The 21,455-nt window shown below is 31.6% G+C and overlaps 2 protein-coding genes across 3 annotated transcripts; both read right to left on the reverse strand.

Annotated features, from left to right (window-relative positions):
* Positions 1 to 1,643: 1,643 nt before the first annotated feature.
* Positions 1,644 to 6,701, reverse strand: LOC132039315 (protein NRT1/ PTR FAMILY 8.2-like). The gene is made up of 5 exons (XM_059429820.1): positions 6,606 to 6,701; positions 6,401 to 6,500; positions 5,047 to 5,264; positions 3,360 to 3,919; positions 1,644 to 2,523 (listed from the first exon to the last, which is right to left on the reverse strand). Exons 1-5 carry the CDS (start codon positions 6,699 to 6,701, stop codon positions 1,644 to 1,646), a joined length of 1,854 nt encoding a protein of 617 aa, XP_059285803.1.
* Positions 6,702 to 8,349: 1,648 nt separating this feature from the next.
* Positions 8,350 to 13,527, reverse strand: LOC132040805 (uncharacterized). 2 transcript variants are annotated; one of them, XM_059431480.1, is made up of 5 exons: positions 13,171 to 13,525; positions 10,320 to 10,460; positions 9,664 to 9,783; positions 8,910 to 9,005; positions 8,350 to 8,589 (listed from the first exon to the last, which is right to left on the reverse strand). In XM_059431480.1, exons 1-5 carry the CDS (start codon positions 13,390 to 13,392, stop codon positions 8,473 to 8,475), a joined length of 696 nt encoding a protein of 231 aa, XP_059287463.1. In that variant the 5' UTR covers positions 13,393 to 13,525; the 3' UTR covers positions 8,350 to 8,472. The 2 variants fall into 2 exon arrangements, with proteins under 2 accessions (XP_059287463.1, XP_059287465.1); XM_059431482.1 differs by having other exon boundaries at positions 8,499 to 8,622; positions 13,171 to 13,527.
* Positions 13,528 to 21,455: the final 7,928 nt, after the last annotated feature.

The following is a 21,455-nucleotide window of genomic DNA, read 5'->3' on the forward strand; positions in this document are numbered from 1 at the left end:
AGATAAAACATGTCGAAAACAACTTATAAGCTAAAAAAAATAAGTTGAACTACCTCAAGCCCATCCAAACATAACCAACAATGATATTTTTCTTTTATCTCCTTTTTTTTTTTGTTGCATTTTTTTCCTTCAATCTAATAATATACAGAGGAGTTAAAAAAGAAAAGAAAAAATCTGAACCCTTTGATTTGCCCTAATAAGTCCAAGCCATCAATAAAGGTTGATACCCTTTTTTTCCCACGTAGCTGTAGCAGTTACTACCATTTCTTCCTCTCCTATATATTTTTTCCCTCTCCTTTATTTGCTTTAAAATTTTCACCTCCATAACTCATCTATGCAGTTTCTACTCTTTATAACATTTATAACTCTCATGCTTTTCAAGTTTTCATATTCATAACCCCCAAATATTTAATTTAAAAATTTAAGATACCTTATGGTGGTCTTTCATTTTTCTCTATATAAATAAACTCATATTTTATGTTTCTTGAGACCTTAAACCAAGGTTATCTTTTCCTTCAATGTTTAAAATAGTAATGTTGTTATATTAAGTACTACATTGTTGTATTCATGCTTTAGTTTAACTTGAAGAAATTGGTGATCGGCTTGTAGGAATGAATATTGTCTTCTCTGTTTATTTTTTTCGTATATATATTCTCTCGATGATTCCTCTTTAGTTTGATTTTTATATGAATTTTTTTATTGTCGTAAGCCTATAATTTTCTTTGGTTAGTTACTTATGAATTTGTTGGAAGCTAACTACTAACCAAGTTTCAAAATTTATAATTGACTGCTTAAAGGAATAAATATTAAATATTGAAACACACCTTCTGTTTGGTGTTTGTTATGTTTAAGTTTTTAGAAACAACCAAAAAAATATGCGGAGCAACATGGAAGGAGGGAGAATAAGGTCTTTTTTTTAAAAAAAAAAAAAAAAAACATGAAGCAGAAACATTTATGTTTTATTTAAAGATTTATTTATTTCTAGCTTTTTTCTTCTTTTACTTTGAGAATGGTATATAAATGTAATTTATTTTAAAATCGGTGTACGATGCAAGAATAAATAGCGTGCTTTTTCACTTCTAAAGATGATCATCATATGAATTCTAAACTTTTTTTCTTTATGAAATTTAATTATATGTCTGGACATTTATATAGAAACAGTCAAGTGGGTGTATTTCTCTTCTTTTTTTGTGTGTATTTTTCTATTTTACATTCCTTTTTATGTAAGAAGAAACTCTAGGAAAATAACCAAAAAGTAATCAATTAATGCATAACAACTTTACAAATACAGTTCATTTATAAAAATCGTGCCATTTGTACCCTTTTGTGGACAAATTTTAATATGTATTATTTCATGAAGTATGAAAATCGTCATCATATCATTGGAAGTGTTTTATATTGAAAGAGATAGTAAAATACCTCTTAATCCACAGTAAAATTGTCATCATATCATGGTACACATCTTATAGTATATCAATAAATTAAACAAGTTCCAAAGCTTTATCATATATAACATCTGTGAAATTCAGAAGTAAGAAGAAAAAATGAAAGGGATAACAACAAATAGCTACATGTGCTTTAAACTGAAATAATAAGTTGTTTACTTTCGTAATTGCTTTTGATTTTCCCCTTGAAAACCTAATTCAAGAGGCCATACTATGAAATTCCTCAGTATCATTCCCCTTTTTGAACTGACCATCAAGTTCAATTAAAATAGACTCGTCTCTAATTGTTCCCTTTTGACAATTTCTTCCCTTGTACCTCCATGCAACAATTAAATATACCAATAAATTCACTCCATTTATCCCTGTTAATATCCAATAAAAATAATCAAGCTTACTTATATTAAGATTATTCCTAATCCACCCTTCCTCTACACCACCAGTTGCACTTTCCACAATTTTCACTATAGCAGAACTAAACCAACTCCCAATTCCTATTTCACTTAAAAATAATGCACTACTTATACTCCTCGTACCGTCCGTTGCTTCGTCGTAAAAGAACTCCAATTGACCTACATATGAGAAAACTTCGGCTGTACCTACGAGGAAAAATTGCGGAAATAGCCAAAATATGCTCAAGCTTTTGGGGTCAGAGTGTGAACGTCTCATTCTCTCAACCAATGCCGCGGATGCTAGGGCGAAAACGGACACGAATAAACCGACCCCGATACGTTGCAACGACGTGATGCCACGTTTGTGCCCCGTTTTGGAACGGAGGTAAGGGACGACAATTTTCTCGTATATCGGGACGAGGAGGAGCCCGTTGAGGGCCGCGAAGACAGGGACGGACCCGGCCGGGATAGTGAAATTTGGGCCGAGTTTTCGGTCCATGATGTTGGCTTGAGTGAGGAAAAATGTGGAGAGTTGAGCAAATGAAATTGAAAGTGCTATTGTAGAGGCCCAAATTGGAAGGATTCTGATGAAGGATTTGAACTCTTCAACTTGTGTTACTGTGCATAATCTCCATTTATTGTTGGTGATGATTTCAGGGTCTGTTACTACTGCTGCTTTATCCAAAAATCTGCAATGCACAACAATATTATATTTGTGAGATAATATCGAGAATATTAAACTTACTAGTAGTAAAGTGCTGATTGTGTAATAAAATTTTGGATCTCGTATAACTTAAATTATATCGTGAAATATGAGTCATCCTCGAAGATCCAACACAACTTCTATTTAGAGATATAAATTTGTTATCTAAGTACAACCATTTGCTTCAAATCGGAGGTTCTTTTTCTTCCTTTTCAAAAGTGAAGTTTCAATAGTTTTTATTTAGTTTTTAGAACATGTAAAAATGTATCCATGTAATACTGTCATTTATAACCAAAATTTGAAATTAATATTCGATCGATAGTACTTCTTATGCTTAAAAAATTTTGTTACTAAATTTAAGCAAGTGTTAAAGTAGAAAAAAGACCACATATATTAAAAATAATTTGTTGAAATTAACTACAAAAAAAAAAAATGATTATGAATTAGCGACAAACAACTTCTATTGCCAATCAGTGAAATCCGTCCCTAATCCTATTTATGACGGATTAGTGACAAATTATTAAAAAAATCTTATAACCTCGAGCTATTTAGCTACAGATGAGCAACAAATTCTATTACTAGTTTCTTTCTTATAGTAGTGTGTTAAAAAGAAAAGACAACTTTTTTTAGAAAGCAACCAAAAAACAAAGGAAAAAACAAAGGAATTAGCAACGGATAACTTCTGTTGCTAAACAACCAACTCTAATGCTAATTAATGACAAATTATCAAATAAAAAATTGTCAGCTATGGACAGAAATAAAAAAACAGTTTTTTTTTTTCTTGTATAAAGGGGAAAAGTAAAAAATGAAATTAACTCTAACCTGTATTGTTTAGTATGAGGAAGCTTTCGAGCACCAAAAATATCAGATTCTTTGGTCCTCATCTCATATAGTTCACTTTCATTTCCCACCACAACACCTCTAAAATGATTTCTGATAGAAACCACAATAACTTGAACAAATCTAGTAAAAGCACTTCCCATAGGTTTTTGATACCTATATTTAGTAAATCCAGCAATTAATATAACAATTGATGCAAACATAGTTGCTGTAGGCACAGCAAAACCCCAAGTCCATCCTTTTTCTTGTTGCACATAAACTAAAAGGGTAATTCCCAGTAGTGCACCCATGTTAATTGCAAAGAAGAACCAATTAAAGAATGCATATTTTTTTTGTGATTCTTTTGAATCAGCTTCATCAAATTGATCAGCTCCAAATGTTGAGACACATGGTTTGATGCCACCTGTCCCAAGTGCTATGAGATAGAGTGCTCCATAGAGAAAAGCTGTTTGGCTATTTGTTGATGGAGTGCATGGCCTCTTGGTGCATTGAGGTGGTCTTAAGCTGTCTATTGATGCTGATAGTGTTAACAATATCATTCCCTGATGAGAGACGGATTTAAGATTTTAAAATCAATGAGTGAAAATTATAATATAATGCATTTACGGCTACTTTTAGGGGTTGTTTGATTTACTGCAGTAACAAAAGCAATCCTAGCGTAAAGTTTCGCATATTTCGTGCTTCGCGCTTATAAAATTAAGTAGCTTACTTTCCTTTTTAGTAAGTTTGAAAAGTACGTCACTTTGTATATTTGGTAATTCCTCAATTCCAATATCTCATGACATGGCATGTAAGATTGCAAGACTATTCTGTAAATAAAAATGCATTTTGATAAATTATATATACATATCTTTAGTTTAAAACTATATGATTCAAAGATTATATACATCTTTAACTTAAAACCTACGTGAGTCAAAAATGTCACTTACTTTCCTAAACTCCATGTCCAATCAAATTAAGATATATAAAATGAAAAAGAGAGAGTAGTACATTGTAATTTGGTTGGTCGCACAATTTATTTTTTAATCATGCATAGCTTATGCAGCGTACGTAACGTTTGGTTGACCTTGTTAAACTTTGAAAAATTGCTAATATTTGCATAAGATATACTGAAACATGTATATTATTCTATGCCGGGTAGAGTGTAGGATAAGACCAATACGATGGTTTAACTTTTAAAATCAAAATTGCTCTTAAAGTATCTTTGAATAACAATTCCTTCATTATTAATCACTCAATTCTTGTGATTAGATCTTCGGATAATAACTATTTGTCTAGTCAATTCTTAATTTTAAACTGATTAATGATGTGCCTCTAGTTAGCCTGTACTCCCTATATATTTCAATTTGTTTGGCTTAATCTGGAGTACAAGATTCAAACTAACTAATGTTCGGTGTGAATTCAAACAGAATTTTCAACTTTTATGAAATGAAATTTACATATTTAACTATATAAAAGATACTATAAGTCACAATAGTTAACAATTCAAAATATTTAGAAAGTATTTGAAAAAGTTATGGTCATAACAAATATCCTTTGGCTGTCCAAATACTAAAATTAACCAGGTACATGAATGATGGGCTGTACTAGTTATATGCTCATTTATCTATTTATCAAAAGCATTGTGGAAACTTGAACTGGAAATTAAACAAAAGGAGCGATTTCTTACCACAAAGTAGATACAAGAGAAAATAATGATGGTTAAGAAGCGACCAAAGTAAGCATCAGCCAGAAAAGCTCCAAGAAGCGTCAAAACATACGCAGCTCCAATCCAATCATTGACATGAGTTGCAGCATCTGGCAGTGATTGATGCATCTCAAACACCAAATATGAGACCATACTTACTGCCACTGCAAAGAATGCCAGCCTCTCCGCCACTTCATTGACTTCTCAAGCCAAAAAAAGAAAAAAACATAGTGAGAACAAAAAAAGCTAGAACTAAGTTGTTTGCGAGTTACATGTACCGAAGTGAGTTCAATTGAATTTGTTTAGAGAGCTCATTTCTCACTATAGAGTACTACAAGCAAGCATATGGATCTTGTAAATGCTTTCTGCTCCCGCAGGCTACTCTTACCTCTCATTTCCGTACATTCCATTCTCAAAGAAATAAAAAGGTCACACCACCTCAAAGGCGTAAATAAATAAAAAAAATTGAATTTGTTTTTTTGAAAAATTACATTGTGGTTACAAATAATATATATATATATATATATATATATATATATATATATATATATATATATATTGTTGAATCCATCCCGTTAGCACATGGGAAATTTCTTGCTAGTGTAATGGTAAAAGCAGCTTAATATTGCTTTAATTTGGTGGTAGATTAATTTGAATTCCAATAGTGGCACTCTTAACATTTTCTGAATCCTCTTGTTACAATTCTTGATTCCGTCACAAGATAAATGGGGGCCGTAATTTCAAAAAATAGAATAATAACACAGTTATGCTAAATGAATAAAGCCAAAATAAAAAAAAAATACGAGCAATGACGTGGATCACAAGAAGTAAAGGTTGGAAATGGGAAGAAAGGAAATGAAAGATAAATAATAATAAAAACATTTTAAAAATAAAAATAATTAAAAAGTAAAAATAGAAAAGAAATTAAAATAATAAAAATGAAAATAAATTTAAAAAAGAAAAGAATTTAAAATAAAATAAAAAAGAAAGAAACTAAAAAGTAACCGTATAATTACAAGGTGTAATTACACCAAATTCTCAGCCTCCCTTTTGAGAATTGGAGAGTGTAATTACACCCTCTCAATTACACCCAATTCCCACCTAACCAGGTAACTACTTGGTCAAACAAACAGACCAAACTGTGTAATTACACTCAATTACACCCAATTCCAATTACTTGGGTGGCTTTCCAAACAGGCCCTATAGAAACAATAATTGATAACCTTAAAAAGCAATCTTTTATAATAGGCCAAAGTACATTGATACCTTTAGTATAAAAAAAAAGTGTGTATAACTTAAACACAAAAAAAAAAAATTGAGAAAAGAGGAGATCGACCTATGATGAATGGTGAAGCCTTCCATCCTCCAGTAGTTCGTTTGTCCGCAATATTCCTTTTATAATCCACGCAACCATTGGTCACCAAACTTTTTGTTACCTGCCAATTTTTTCCACAATGTTTAGAATACAAAATAGAAATAATTAGTAGCAACATATAACAAAAAATCAAGTAATTAATTAGCTTGGTTAACTATATTATTACTTTCTTGTCGTTCTTATTCATATCCATAGTTCCATCAAAAGATGGTTGAACATAAGATTTGTCATGCAAATCGTCAACGTGAATTCTTCTATCCATAGTGAAACCACAAATCGTCGCTTCTAGCTCTTTCCAAAAACTCGTAATACTTAACTTATCGCTACTTTGATTCAAAAGATAATAAATGGTTCTAACTTTTTTGCTTTCCGCAACCGTAACCACTTGTTAATTGATTGAACAGTATAATTGATATCTGGATGAAGGAATACTAGCTAGCTGCTACTATCTCTCATTTTCTACAGAATGAAGGTCACAATCTGGTATGCTAACTATATATACAAAGTCAAATGGAATTTTATTATTCTTTATATCTGTTTTCATTTCAGGCCGGTAGATTATATTAAACAAACATATATATGATACGAATTTATCTTCTCAAAAGTCTTGTTACTCCATACACTACAAGACATCAACAAATTATTAAACGTATTTTATTGCCAATTGTCCATACATTGAAAATTAGTTTGTAGCCATGAAGGAGGGACAAGCAAATGACAATAGTTCAAATTGCCGCCTAGGGATTTGGTCAGATAGTGCATGTATGATACAGAGGTAGAAAAACGAAGATTTTGCTGGCTAACTTGGCTGGTTATTGGGGTTTTTTTTTCCTTTAACGTGTTAGACGACTACATTAAGAAAATTTTGTGAGAAGTTTTCTTTTCAACTCTCTGATCAAAGTTTTCATATCCCTTTTTATTATGGAATAATAGCACTTTTGGTCCCTTCATTACTGATAAGTTCTGATTATGTCCTCATTATATGGAGTATGTGTTTTTGGTCCTTATATGTAAGAAACATGTCATATTTTGACTATTTTTAGGACTATATTACTCTCAAATATATGGAATAACAAGTTTAATATAATGTATACATGAGTAATTAAATAGTTGGACGGTTAATAATTCTCGTACATTTGTGAAATTCACAAGCTAAGAGACTAAAAGTGCATATTTCAATTATTTGAGGGTTACACGTGTGTAGTCAAAATGTGATGGTTTTCGATATATGCTGGTGTTGGAATTTGGCAACTGTCCTAGCTGGTTTTGTAAGCTAGTAGCTGAATGTACTTGTTGTCTTAGTTAGAAAGCGGTTAACGTCTTTGCGGGCGGCGTAATGCGGGTAAAAGTTGCTGTTACTGGGAAGTCGCGGGTTCGAGCGCGAAAATAGCACCTCTTCTGAGAAATGTAGGGGTAAGATCGCGTACAATAGACCGCTGTGGTATGGCCCTTCCCTAAGCACCGTGCATAAATGGGAGACTTTGTGCACTTGGGGAGTTTTTTTTTTTTTTTTTTTTTTTTTTTTTTTCTGACGTCTTTGTAGAGCTGAGACCAAGAACTTCCTCTGTTACATAACTTCTTTTTGGTACATGTTTCGTAACTTCTAACAATAGATCCATAATAACTGGCTTTGCTTCTCCAAAGGCCAGCATGTGCTTTTATCACCTTAACTTCTCCCAAATTTTTTCTTACTTTTTGCACTTGATTGAGCTGCTTGCTTAATGCCCCAGAGGCAAATTCAGGATCTAGAGTCAGTGGATTCACATTTAGTGTGATCTTCTAATATGATCCCATTTATATGTTGGCATATATATACACATAAGTCAAGCCGAAAGTAACAGTTTATTTGGACCAGTAGAACATGTCCTAGATCTGCCTCTGCTTAATAGTATGCACGGGAGTTGGATGGATATTGTGAAAGTACTTGGCCTTAAAGTTCACTGGAAGAGAATTGTTGCTGCACATCAAATGCTTATATACTTTTGATACAAAATTATTGAGTTCCTGGATAATAAAAATAAATAGTCAGCAAATTAGTTCTTTGAAAGAACAGTTGCAGATTTTGTTCTCCTTGAAAATTTGTACATAACCATCCTGGCAATCTTGTAGAACCAATAAGCACTGACAAGTTGCAGCCCCAAACCCATGGCCTAGAAATTTCAAGAATATTAGTTGTTATTCCACTACACAAAAAAAAAAAAAGAAAAAAAAAAGAGAGAGATAAAGAAATAGAAAAATTTGTTGCTATTCTGACGCTAAATAGCTCATAGTTAATAGGACTTTTTGGAAATCCTTCATGAATCCATTGTTAAATAGGATTAGCAATGAATTTTTTTATGTTTAACGACATAAATTGTCTTTTGCTAATCGGTTATTTTTTAAATTTATAGTAGTACTATAATTCTGATATCAAATGTTTGTAAGGGCATTTGATCTCAAAGTTTTGTGGCAAATATAGTAGGTACATTACCTTCATGATGACTGGAATATCAGCAGAAAGAACAACATAGCAGAGATATGGCCCTCCTATCATCCTAGCAATGCTAAAGATGACTGCAAATAAAACCTGCAAAAGATCAATCTTGTCTTAGAGATAGCTAATAGTAACTAAAGGAAGTTTTGTCGTACTTAGAGAAGGATGATTCTAAAATAGGTGTCAATAGCTGAGAAAAGGAGCAGAATTTTTCAATACAAGAAAAGAAAGGCATTGTTCAATACATTTATTTTATACAATAGGAATTCCAAACCGTAAAAGGCAATATGAATTCAAATGACTCCTCTCACTCTCAGGGACGGATTGATCACCAGCTATTGAGGAAGGGTCTCTATCATTAGTTCATAAGAAGCCATCAAGCACGAAAGCAACAAAGTTTGTTAGTTGTGAGGACATTGGGGAATAAGAGGTTTATGGTTCACTCCATAGGTGAACCAAAGATTTAGAGTCAGTGGGTGCAAAATAAATGTGATATTCATGCATATAGTTAGATATACATTTTAATGAAAACTATGTTGTTTATATATAGTTGGAGTCAACTATATGCACTTTAATAGAAGTTCCGTTGCTATATATAGTTGGAGTCGCAAGCAATGAGGTCAATTGAACCCTCAGAACCTGCTCTAGATAATCATCTGGTTCATTCAGCGCGAAATGAAATTTATTACTCTGCTTTTATTGTTTCTTCAAAATTGAAATGCAGATGAATTAAACAATTTGAGAAACTAACATCAGCAGCAAAGTTAAGGTCAGTATCTCTGTATCCAATTTCTTTGAGAAGCTCCCTCAGGTGGAGAAATGGACTGGAAATCTCTGTTATCCACAATGCAGCAACCATTTCTGAACCACACTGCAACAATAGAGAGTAAACATTTGGTACTTCTAAGTTCTAATTAACTAATTAAAAGATTAAAACTCATTAAGGATGCGTTTGGTATGAAGGAAAATATTTTTCACGGAAAATGTTTTCTATGAAAATGTTCTCTATGAAAAATAAGTGGTGTCGTACTTATTTTACTTATTTTCTAGTCTTTGATAAATAAGCAGAAAATGCATTTATACATAATCTAGAAAAACACATCGTCAGGTGATTGGGGGTGGGTGGTGCGTTGGGGCATTGGGGGTGGACAGGGGTTGAGGGTGAGAGTTGAAATAAGACAATCAACGTGGAATGTCACATATAGAACTTGTTTTCCTTACTTCTAATAGGAAAGTCATGTTTTTTTTTAAAAAAAAAAAAAATTGTTTTATCTAGAGAAAACGATTTTCCAGAATATTTTGACTAACCAAATATAAATTATTGAAACAAAAAAATTCATTTTCCTCCCTATCAACACATCCTAAAAAGAAAAAAAAGGACTTGTAATTAGGAGAAGATACAGTTACCAATTTATAAGCAAAGCCAGCTCCAATTCCAACAATACACACCAAATGGTGAATTAAGTTATCAATCTTCACTTGCTTGTCAAAGAGGCAACATATGAAATCATAAATAAGATAGGCCACTGTCACTGCAAGTGCCTTCCTCTGTTCGATTTTTTCAGTCACTGTTAGATCATAACTTCAAAATAGGAAAAGAAGAATTAAGATAGGAAAATTATTTTAAGGGGTGTGGTGCTGCACCCTTTGGGAAGATGCCACTTACAAAACAAAATTTAGTTTGACACTTACAACGTTCAGAAGAAACTACTTTAAAACATATTCATAACGATTTAGCAGCGGAAATGGGCCCATCCGAAAAAAGTTTAAAAGTGCAATATTTTTGCCACTAGAAAACTCACGAAATCCCTTTCTGAATAAAAAGTAGAACATGAAAATATCAATTTAACGTGATAGCACCCTTTGTAAAATAATCAATCCATTATAGAAAGTACCTAACGTGATCATATTTTCATTCAATAACACTCCAGGTTCATAATATACAAGAATTTCAAACTTGCAAATATCAAAAGACAACTAGTATCCTCCTTTGTATATAATTACAAAACAAAATGCTAATTTAGTACATTACATGTGGCCTAATGATTAATAAAGTAAAATGCAATGGTGGAGGGATATAGAGATTATTGAATGCTCAAGCACCCATTGTTTTGACCCTAGCACTATATTGTGATTAGTACAACTTAGCAACTCTAGAATTAAGACAGATAACCAATGATATCAAACATTGGGTCCGTCATTGGAAACTTACGGGAAACTAGAGTTTAGATTTCAGTAGAGACAAAAAATTCTAGGTAAGTTTTTCTAGTCTACCTAAACTTTAGCGGATTAAAATCGGTACCTATGCTAGTAGCGATAGTAGGTATCTAGTAAAATAATTAAAGTGCACGCAAATAGCATGTCCATCATGCATCATTATAAAAATAAAATAAAAAGAATTAAGACCAGAAAATATTACCTGGTATAATGACTGTGGATCTGGGAACAATTATGTGAAAATATAATTTCCTTTTCTATATTTTGTTCAAAATCTTTTTTAATAACATTTGGGTTCAAATGCCACGTGTCATCATTTTATTTGATGGAACAAAACTTATGGGAGACTAAAGTACTTCAAAATCAGTAAATAAAAAATGTTATTCTTATCATCTAACAAAATCTTGGCGGACTGACTAGTATCTATGCTACTAGAGATAGTATCTAGTCAATAATTAAAGTGCGTACGAAGTGACATAAACATCATCATTATAAAAACGGAAAAGGGTCAAAAATACCCCTGAACTATCAGAAATGGATCACACATACCCTCCGTTTCGTTTGGTATCAAATATCTGATAATGGCCGTTCTTTCGAAGGGACCACTTATACCCAATTTAACAAATATTTATAAATTACATTACAAATAAAAATTTTAAAACCATTCGGCCTCCCTCCAGTCTATATAGTTCAGGGGTATTTTTGGCCCCTTTTTTTTGTTGTTTTTAATTTTTTTTTTTTTTTGGATTTTCTACACCACCACATACCAAGTCACCCCCATACCCCCAACCCCCCAATTTTTTTTTTTTTTTTTGTAGTTTTAATTTTTAAATTTTCTACACGGCCATACCCCCGTTCACACCCCCCCCCCAAAAAAATCTTTTTTTTTTTTAAAGTTTAGCAACTTTTAGAATTAAGACAGACCAAACCCTGATCCACCACCCATTGGGTCCGTCATTGAAACCCACCACGGGAAACAGAAAATTTTAATTTTTAACCATGCAAACTTTTCAATTTTTTATAATTTTTTTTTATAAAGGTAAATTAAATATGCGGATTAAAAATTCGGGAGGGGGTAGTGCGTGTAAAGAATCAAAAAAAGAAAACTTTTTTAAAACTTTTTTTTTTTTTAGAGCGTGGTGGGGCCATCATCATTATAAAAAATAAAAAAACTTTTTTGATTCTACTTTATACTATTTAATTTTACCTTTTATAAAAAAATTATAAAAATTGAAAGTTTGTGTGGTTAAAAATTAAAATTTTTGAGGGGGTTGGTGGGGTGTGGGAGGGAGGTCATGGGGTGGGTGGTGTAAAATTCAAAAAAAAAGTAACTTTTAAAACTTTTTTTAAGAAATTTTTTTGGCGTGCGGGGGGTGGGGGGTATGTGGTTGTGTAGAAATCCACGTGTCAAATTTAAAATTTTTAAAAAAAAACTTATGGGGGGTGTGGAGGGGGGGTATGCGGTGGTGTAGAAAACTAGTAAAAAAATTAAAAACGTTATTCTTAAAAAAAAAAAAATGGGGGTGGGGGCGAGGGGTATGTGGTGGAGATAGTATCCAAAAAAAAAAAAAAAATTAAAAACAACAATAAAAAAAGACATAAAATATCATTATATAAAAGGAGAGAGAGACGTGGCCGTCCGTGATAATTTTTTTCCACGTGGCACGTAAGATCGACATCTAACGAGGGTTTGTTAACTTGAGAGGTTAAATGGTCTCCGAGTAACGGCGAGGGGTATATTTGATACCGTAATGCAAAAAGAGGGTATATGATCATTTCGATAGTTCGATGCCTCAACTTTCGTATAAAAAGTTAATATGCCAGGCCCCTCAATTTCGTATTTACCTTCCGACTTTGTGTCATAGGCAACTTCATTACAGAGCGGCTTCTTACTACATCTAGACACCTCGACTTGTATAAAGTATACTCGAAAAGTTATATGCGCGTCGGCATTTGTGTTTACGTAATTGACTTCATACTAGTTGAGGTGTCTCTATGCATATTGGAGCATCTTATAAAATAAAGAAAGAATTAAATATACCTGCTTGGGAGAAGGATTTGAAGCCAAGGGACAAACTGGGCAGCTCCAATCTTGAATGGAGATAGAAGCCAAAGTCACTGCTAAAGATGCATGGATTGCAGAAACCAAACGGTTGCAAAAATCAAAAGAACGTTTTGGCAAGGCCTTTCTTATTAATAGAAACAGTGTTGCCCACGATATAACTCCAAATAAAACAACACTTATAATTGAATCTTCTTCCATTTAGAGCTCTGTCTATTTTCTACTTAAAATAAGAAATCAAAAATACCAATTCTTTTTCAGGGTTTCTAGACTGATTATTATGATAAATAGATATGTGATTCTAGGAAGAACAGGAACTTGAGGAGCAATAATTAAAGTTGCATTAATGGTTTTTTCAAGTGCCGGAAGTAGAGGTAGTTGGGGAAGTTCACAAAGTAGTTGGAGTTCATTATAGAGGCCGTTTGGATTAGGTGAAAAAAAGTGGCTTTTAAGGTTACCCAGGTTAAGCCGAGTCCAGTAATTTTTGTATCCTATAATTGTATTGACAAATCCATTAAATATGTATAAAATTTAAAAATTCACTTACTAACACTTGATTACACTATCATAGAATTTACAACCATAAAGTATAAATTCTGATTTCGCCATGTAACGCCATTTTATTTCTATATTTATCTTGAGCCTGTTTTTTCTGTGTCTGCATTACGAAATGCACTTGTGTGGTTACCAGAGCAGGGGATTTGAACCTTTCCGGAAATGGTTACTAGCGTAAAAAAATTTAACAATACTATCTCACTTCAAGGATAATTAAAGGTAAACATATAGTCAATGTAAACAATAAAAGACACAATTTGACAAGTAAACGTAACAGCGGATCAAAATTGCATTGATTGTGAAAAACTCCTGACACTGTATGTGGATATAAGATAATCCTTTCAACAATGATTTTATAATGAATTGACCTACGCCTTTTGTGCAAATGGCCTTTGTTGAGGCAACTATTTGGATTCTGTCATTTGTTAGCCTAGTGGGATAAATTTGCAAAAAAGTTTACCAGGTATCGAAAGGGGGGGGGGGGGGGGGTTTTTTAACACGTTCCTTTTTTTTTTTTTTTTTTTTTTTTTTTTTAAGATCATTAATTGTTATCCCTAAATAGTATCTTTCCAGTCCTTTTCTAAACAATTATACAATTCCTTATAGTATAGAAGATGAAATGCAGGTAGATATTATCAAATGTATTATGCTTATATATATATACTAGCTAGTGAATTTTTCCGCGCTTCGCGCAGTTATAAAAAGGGTAAAATACCAATAATTTTATTAAATATAATGTACATAGAAGAGGTTCATACATGAAATCTGTATTGATTTAATACAGGAGAACGTTTGGTTAATAGTTACTACACTTCCAACAAAGTCATAAGTTACTATTTTAGACCAAAAAAGATATTATAGACTTACAATCAAAAATTCATATAAAATACAAACTAAAGTGGAATCATGGAGATAACATACGAAAAAATAAATAAAGAAGAAAATAATAAAACATTATTCTTACGACCTTAACCATTAAAACAAGATGGGAAAAAATATGAAATCAATGCACAATCTTTCGAGCTCTTGTCGACATTTACCCCCACAAGCCGATTACCATTCAATAGCCTTCATCTTCTTCTTCAAGGCAAACTAAAACATGAATATAGTAATGCAGTAATTAAGTATAACATCACTATTTCAAATATGAAATTAAAGGATAACTTTGATAGGTTTCACAAAATATAAAATATAATGTTACACTATTTAATGATCAAGAAGGGTGGCCTTTTTTTTTTTGAAGGGCTAAAGATTGTAGCGGTTGATTAATTGATATTGCTTTCAAAATATGTATGTGTATATGTACAGATCGAGAGTTTCATTGCAGCACCAATCAAAATAGGACTCCCCATTACCAAAAGTTTTAAACTGATACAACTATAGAGAAGAAAATAGAGGTAACAAAAGCAATCGTAATCGAGAAAACACTAAAGAGCCATACTGACGGTGACCATAACCACCGAGAAAATAACAACTTAAAAGTCTTAATGTGATTATTTCTACAAAGTCTTACGATGCCTCTATTTATAGGACTATTATATGAAATACCAAATAATGTCATGAACATGGCTATTAATTATTTAGGGGTTATGATAATAAAAAGTTGTGAAAGTGATGAAAATAAAGACCATTAATTGACATATTTATCCTTGTACAATAAGAAATAAAGAAATAGGGAAAATTGTCAAAAAAAAAAAGAAAAAAAGAAAAAGAACAAAGATAAATAAAATTCTTAGCCAAATAATAATAAAAATAGGAAACCCAAGAGACTCAAGACATTATTGTGTAGAATTTAGTATTAGTTAAAGCTTATAATGAAGGATTTGTGTTGAAAATTCATGAAAAATTTATATATAAACATTTCTAAATAAGAAAAAGGCTAAAAAGGGAGAAAAAGATAATTATGTTTTTTCGTTCCATGCTTTTTTAATGCGTGTGTGTATATATATATATATATATATACACACACATTTGGCTTGCAAATAAAGTGTGGAGTTAATTATTATTAGTTGTACATTGAGAAGATGAAACTTATATAAATGAAATACAATTTTTTTTTATCAGTAACAAAATTCTTAGGAATATCACCTCCTCTAGCCTTTACATCACAAATTTTAAGATCACCCTTTTTTTTAATTAGAGGATACGTACCTTGTATTTGGAATAAGCAAAATTGGTATAAATAAGCAACAAAAAATAGATTAAAATATTATTTAAATTTTAAAACAGATAATGTAATTATAGATGAATTTGAACGACATAATTGAAGTTTACCTTGATGGACGTAAATGCTTTCGTTGATAATTCTAGCCAATTGAACATACAAATTTACATATGATTTGCGGCCAATAAACAATTAGCATGAAATTATAAAGTCAACTTCCACAAGACTTTACGACTTGACCCTATTATCAATTAAATTTCTTTAAGGTAAGTTGTTATTTATTGTTAAGACTTAAAAGAATAATTATTTAGCCACGTACCCACGTTCTCTAGTCTATCATAGATTTTTCAAAGTGATTTTATTTTATACTTTTTACCAGTTATGGAGACTTGACCCTACTTTTTAAGATGCAGGGTTTGAAGACTTTGTGGAAGTTGACTAGTTGGTCATTGTTTTACGACTATTAGGAAAATAATTTCATAAAATTCCATAAACGACTATTAGGAAAATAATTTTATTTTACGACTTGACCCAAATTTACGACTATTAGGAAAATAATTATTTTACGACTATTAGGAACGACTATTAGGAAAATAATTTTATTTTACGACGTTTACACTAAAGTAATTACTATTAGGAAAATGACGTCACTAAAGTCAACTTCCGTAAAGTCTTCAAACCCTGCATCTTGAAAAGTAGGGTCAAGTCTTCATAACTGGTAAAAAGTATAAAATAAAATCACTTTGAAAAATCTATGATAGACTAGAGAACGTGGGTACGTGGCTAAATAATTATTCTTTTAAGTCTTAACAATAAATAACAACTTACCTTAAACAAATTTAATTCTTTCAAGTATAAGGACCAGATTTCAACAATTTTAGGGACCAGATTTAGTCCCTTCACCTATTTAAATCGGTAAAACCGAGAAGTAGGGCCAGAAATCGATATCGTCCCTATAAGGACTTTTTAGGACGAACATTTTTTTAAACAATTCATTTAAGTATAAAGGACCAGATTTCTAGTTTAGTTAAGATTTAGTCCATTTCATCCCGATAAAAGGGCCGATATCGTCCCTATAAAGACTTTTAGATTAAAATGTTACTCCCACTACGCATTGCCATGTGATTACGAGAGGGGTTCGGACGACAAAATAAAAAAAAATCTATTTATATAAAGGCTTGTAAAACGGGGACAATTCTTAAATAGCAGATGCTCAAAGATAACCTGCACAAATTTCTGCTCCTCGATTGGTTCCTTTCACATGCCCACAGTAGCTCGCACCCTTCACATAATTTTTAGAAATTATGTTTTCTATATTAAGTGAAAGAATGACTAAGTGAAAAAATGACTTACTATCACTTTTGAGTTTAAAAATATCACAAAACATTATCTATCATGATATCCTATACTACTCTTTGTACGAGTATATCACTGTACGTATATAATCAAATATTGAAAAATAAATAATAAAAATATATGATCCAGTGATTTTAAAGGTTCATGCGCCATTATTTTATATAGGCAATACCTACCACTAACCACAAAAGATCGAGTAGGAAGAATAGGCCGCTTAAGTTAATTTTGGGTTAATTCGATTAGGTCTTTTATTCGTAAATTAGTTCGGTTTAGTTCAATTTTTTCCACACTTAATTTTAAATTTTAAATTTTAGTCTAGAAGAAACTAACAAAAACAAATAAATCTTGAAGGAGCACACCCAGTTTGATGATATGCTAAATATGTAGCATAAGTTTTACATATTCTTTGTTTGACTACATTAATAATACCTTCAATATTTTTGAGTTAGTTTTTTCCGTCTCAATTATCAAGTTTTATGGCAATTGTTTGCATAACAAAAGATTCCATTTTTCAATATATAAGAATCAACTTCAAATATCTACAATTAGCTTCATCTTCAATCCTTTAAAAGTCAATAAAATATTGCTCAAATTATATTCTAATATAGATCAAATTGTGTCATCAAAAGTAGAAAAATAAATGTTAAATATACAAAATCCATTCAATTACTTATCAAAAAATTCTTATGAAGTAAGCTTTAATTATAGAAACAAAATAATGGTTATTGTAAATAAATTAAAAAAAAAAAAAATGCTGACGAAGAAGGAGGAGGATGAGAGAGAATTTCTTTTTTAGCAACAATGAAGAGTAGAAAGAAGCAAAAAAAGCAAAAGAAAAGGAAGGGATAGGAAAGAGAGGTGAGCCACTTTAAGTGGCCCACCCAACCATTGGCACCAGAGCCTGTCTGTTTGCTACGAGTGCCATTCAATGTATTGATACGCTTCTTCACAGATATTGGTAGACATACTTGGAATTTTTGCCTAAGTGTGCGGGTGGTGTGGCACTCCTACCTTAAGGTAAATCCGCCGCTGATGAAAAGTGTAATATTCCAAGGTAAACCCTATTCTGCGGAAAATATCTTTTTCCATACCAAATTCCCTCTTGTATCTTTTCCTCTAACTCACTATCTAAACCTAGAAAAGTACCAAAATGCTTGATCTTTTATGGCATGGATAGAGAGATCGAGTCACCAGTAATTGATATTTGGACATATACAATTAAAATTAAACTGTTTTCATTTGTCACACTTCCACTTGTTAAGATTTTGGTCGTCAAGTTTTAGTGGATGGACCATACTTTGAGTCTACAAGTTGGCTACTAAACTGAACCATACAAATTAAAACATCAACATCTAAATAATCAGACAACCAAGGTTGATGTAACTGTTGGGATATATACTATTAACCATGTGTTTGGATATAGTATTTATTATAGAACAATTATTTATTCATTGTTTAATAAAGAATTAAATAGATCGTGTACTAGTATGTGTGTCCTTTACTTATAGTAGATGATTTAGTGTATAGAGTTTAAACTTTATACACGGAAGATTAAATCGGTTCTTATAAGTATAAAGTTTATGTTCACAATCTAAGTTGGAAATTGGACAAAGCCATCGGTATGATTGTAACCCAAGATTAATATAATGTATCTTCATTATGGGAACGGATATAGTTAAATTTTTAAATAAGACATTTTGTATGTATTGAACGGACAGTAGAGATAAGTGTTTTTTGTCTGAATATATAAAACAAATTCTACAGTTCATTAAATGTACTTATACTCTTAATCTTGATATAATTATTATGATCAATGTGATTTGTTCATTATTTTGATTTATTAAAAGGTACATACAATTGCGGGTCTATGTATTCTGGTAAATTGGATAATGGCAAATTACATTTGTGAAATAATAACTAGTTGATAGAATCCATGTCTCGAAGCTTTGAGATTGATGATACCTTATGGATGCTTATAAGTCTCATGTGAAAACCACGGTGGATTTTGTATCCATCACATGATGTAAGTTAAGCGAAATATAAAGGATTGATTAGTCAATGAATTAAATTGTCGAGAATTTAATTTAATTAATTGGTATCTGTAATCGTAACATGGGGAGTTAAATAAGATTTAATGAAAGATTTCAAAAATTGGAACTGAGGAGTGCGGTTACGATTTTTAGTGGAATGATTCGTAATTTATTATGGTAGGATTAATTCAGATATTTCGAATTAATTCCATAATAGGAAGCCTCGTTAATTAAATTTTGTGGTCCCTACTGTGCCCGAATAATAAAGAATTAAATGGAATATTATTTCTCAGTGGAAAATAAAAACCCAACAGGTTTTGGAAAAGGGTGAAAACCTTAAAAACCTGTAGTTATAATATAGGGGTCTTATTCCATAAAGAGGGAGGGGTTTACAAATTTTTCTATAGAAATTCGCCCACACGAATTTCATAGATTCTGGTATTATTCGGGTTACACAGTAGAAGACCGTGGAACTGAAGGATGACGATCTCGTGGATGGTGTGTGTTCGTGGTCGAAGATTCGATTCTTGATCGCGGTCACGCTTCAAGAGATAAGTATTAATTTTATGTTTGATTAATATCTTGATTATGTGTTGTCTATATTACATGCAAGTTCAATCCTGACTATTTGCTTCCGCTGCGTATGTCTGATTTCCATCAGTAACTACTCTTCTATTTTTAATGAGGGGTTTCTGCCTGAGTCATAGGAACGGAGCCGCATTTGATAGGGAGCATTTTATTTCTAAAGGTAGATTTTTTGATACGAATCTAAATTAGTCGGATCTCAAAATAGAAACCGAGTGGAGAAAAAAGAGTCTGATCCAACAGGTATTGGTAATTAAGTTGTTTCATTAACATGTTCCTTTCTGTTACAGAATAGTAAAAAGTAAAAACATTGCAAATGTATAAATGTTACCATTGTAGAAACAAAAACTTCTTAAGTAATTTAGCCCGTGTCCTTGCTACTAGTTGTTTTACCAAGAGGAGGAGCTATTACCGTCGGTGGAGGCAGAGGAGTGCCGGAGGTTCAATTGAATTTCCTTCATTAAAAAATTAATTATGTAAATAGGATAAAAAATTGTTTCATATACATATAATTAAGTTGTTGAACTCTTTGACATAAATTGCTATTTATTGAATCCCCTTACGTGAACTTTTGGCTCACTGACTATTACAAAGAAGCAAAGGCAATAAGATATGTTTCATAGAACGATGAGTAAACGTTCTCTTCTTCTTCTTCTTCTTTTTTTTTTGGGGTAGTTGGTGTTTTATTGATTACGGTTCATATAACAGTATTTTTATTAAGGACGTTCTAAGATATTTGACATGATTATATAAATGTTCATATTATAATCGGTTAAGAGTTAAAATGATGTTTTGACTTACATATCATATTGGTGACAATTAAAGAAAATATTAAATAGCCGAAAAAATTAGATTAAACTAACATCATATTACCTAAATTTCAGTTGACCTTAAATTCTCAAAGAACAGTACTAAAATTATATTCAATATATACTTTAAATGAGATTATGTTAAGCTTTTTAAAACTTTAAAATTGTCATACAAATTTACAATGCATAGTAGCACCGCAATTATATTATAAGGTATAGTATGTTGCAGTCTCTTAACAATATAAATAAGGATTTGCTGGGTACTTGCTAAAATATCAATAGCTATAAACGACTACAATTAGCAATTTGTTTCCATAGGACGCAAGCAGTCATGTATCTATCAGTTAGCTTGATACTGTCGTTATCCGAAGCTACAATTATGTTATTTCCCCAAATATCAAGAATTCCTTCCATGCTATTGTTTTTTTAAGTGACGACGGTCGTGTTCCAATCAACTTGCACATATGACGTAATTTGATTATTTTATTGAGTATATGTTACTTTTCACTATCAAAATTATTTGGTAATTTTGCCTGACCGTCCATCAAAACTTGGGCTGATAAAAAATATCACCTAATTTTTTTTCTTCGCTGAGATTTGCATTTAAAACCTCATGATTATTCTTCCATTTCATTGACACTAGGCCAATCACGAAATCACCTTGTCCAAAAGGTGTCAATTGACACTCCTGTGTTGAAAAATTACACAGTTTAGGTAGGTAATTTTTCTAAATGTACATAGTATGTTTTATGTTGAATCCTCTTA

This window comes from Lycium ferocissimum, chromosome 12 (assembly GCF_029784015.1).
Source record: "Lycium ferocissimum isolate CSIRO_LF1 chromosome 12, AGI_CSIRO_Lferr_CH_V1, whole genome shotgun sequence".
NCBI lineage: Eukaryota > Viridiplantae > Streptophyta > Magnoliopsida > Solanales > Solanaceae > Lycium > Lycium ferocissimum.

Bases quoted from the DNA above. Each gene is read 5' to 3' on its own strand.
- LOC132039315 (XM_059429820.1), bottom strand. From the start codon at position 6,701: ATGGATAGAAGAATTCACGTTGACGATTTGCATGACAAATCTTATGTT. The intron at 5,265-6,400 runs GTCGATCTCCTC...TGGCTTGAGAAG, and splicing joins GGCTTCACCATTCATCATAG to TCAATGAAGTGGCGGAGAGG. The intron at 2,524-3,359 runs GTTAGAGTTAAT...TGTGCATTGCAG, and splicing joins CCTCATACTAAACAATACAG to ATTTTTGGATAAAGCAGCAG.
- LOC132040805 (XM_059431480.1), bottom strand. From the start codon at position 13,392: ATGGAAGAAGATTCAATTATAAGTGTTGTTTTATTTGGAGTTATATCG. The intron at 9,006-9,663 runs GTTAGTTTCTCA...GATCTTTTGCAG, and splicing joins ACCTTAACTTTGCTGCTGAT to GTTTTATTTGCAGTCATCTT. The intron at 8,590-8,909 runs GTAATGTACCTA...TGAAATTTCTAG, and splicing joins ATATTCCAGTCATCATGAAG to GCCATGGGTTTGGGGCTGCA.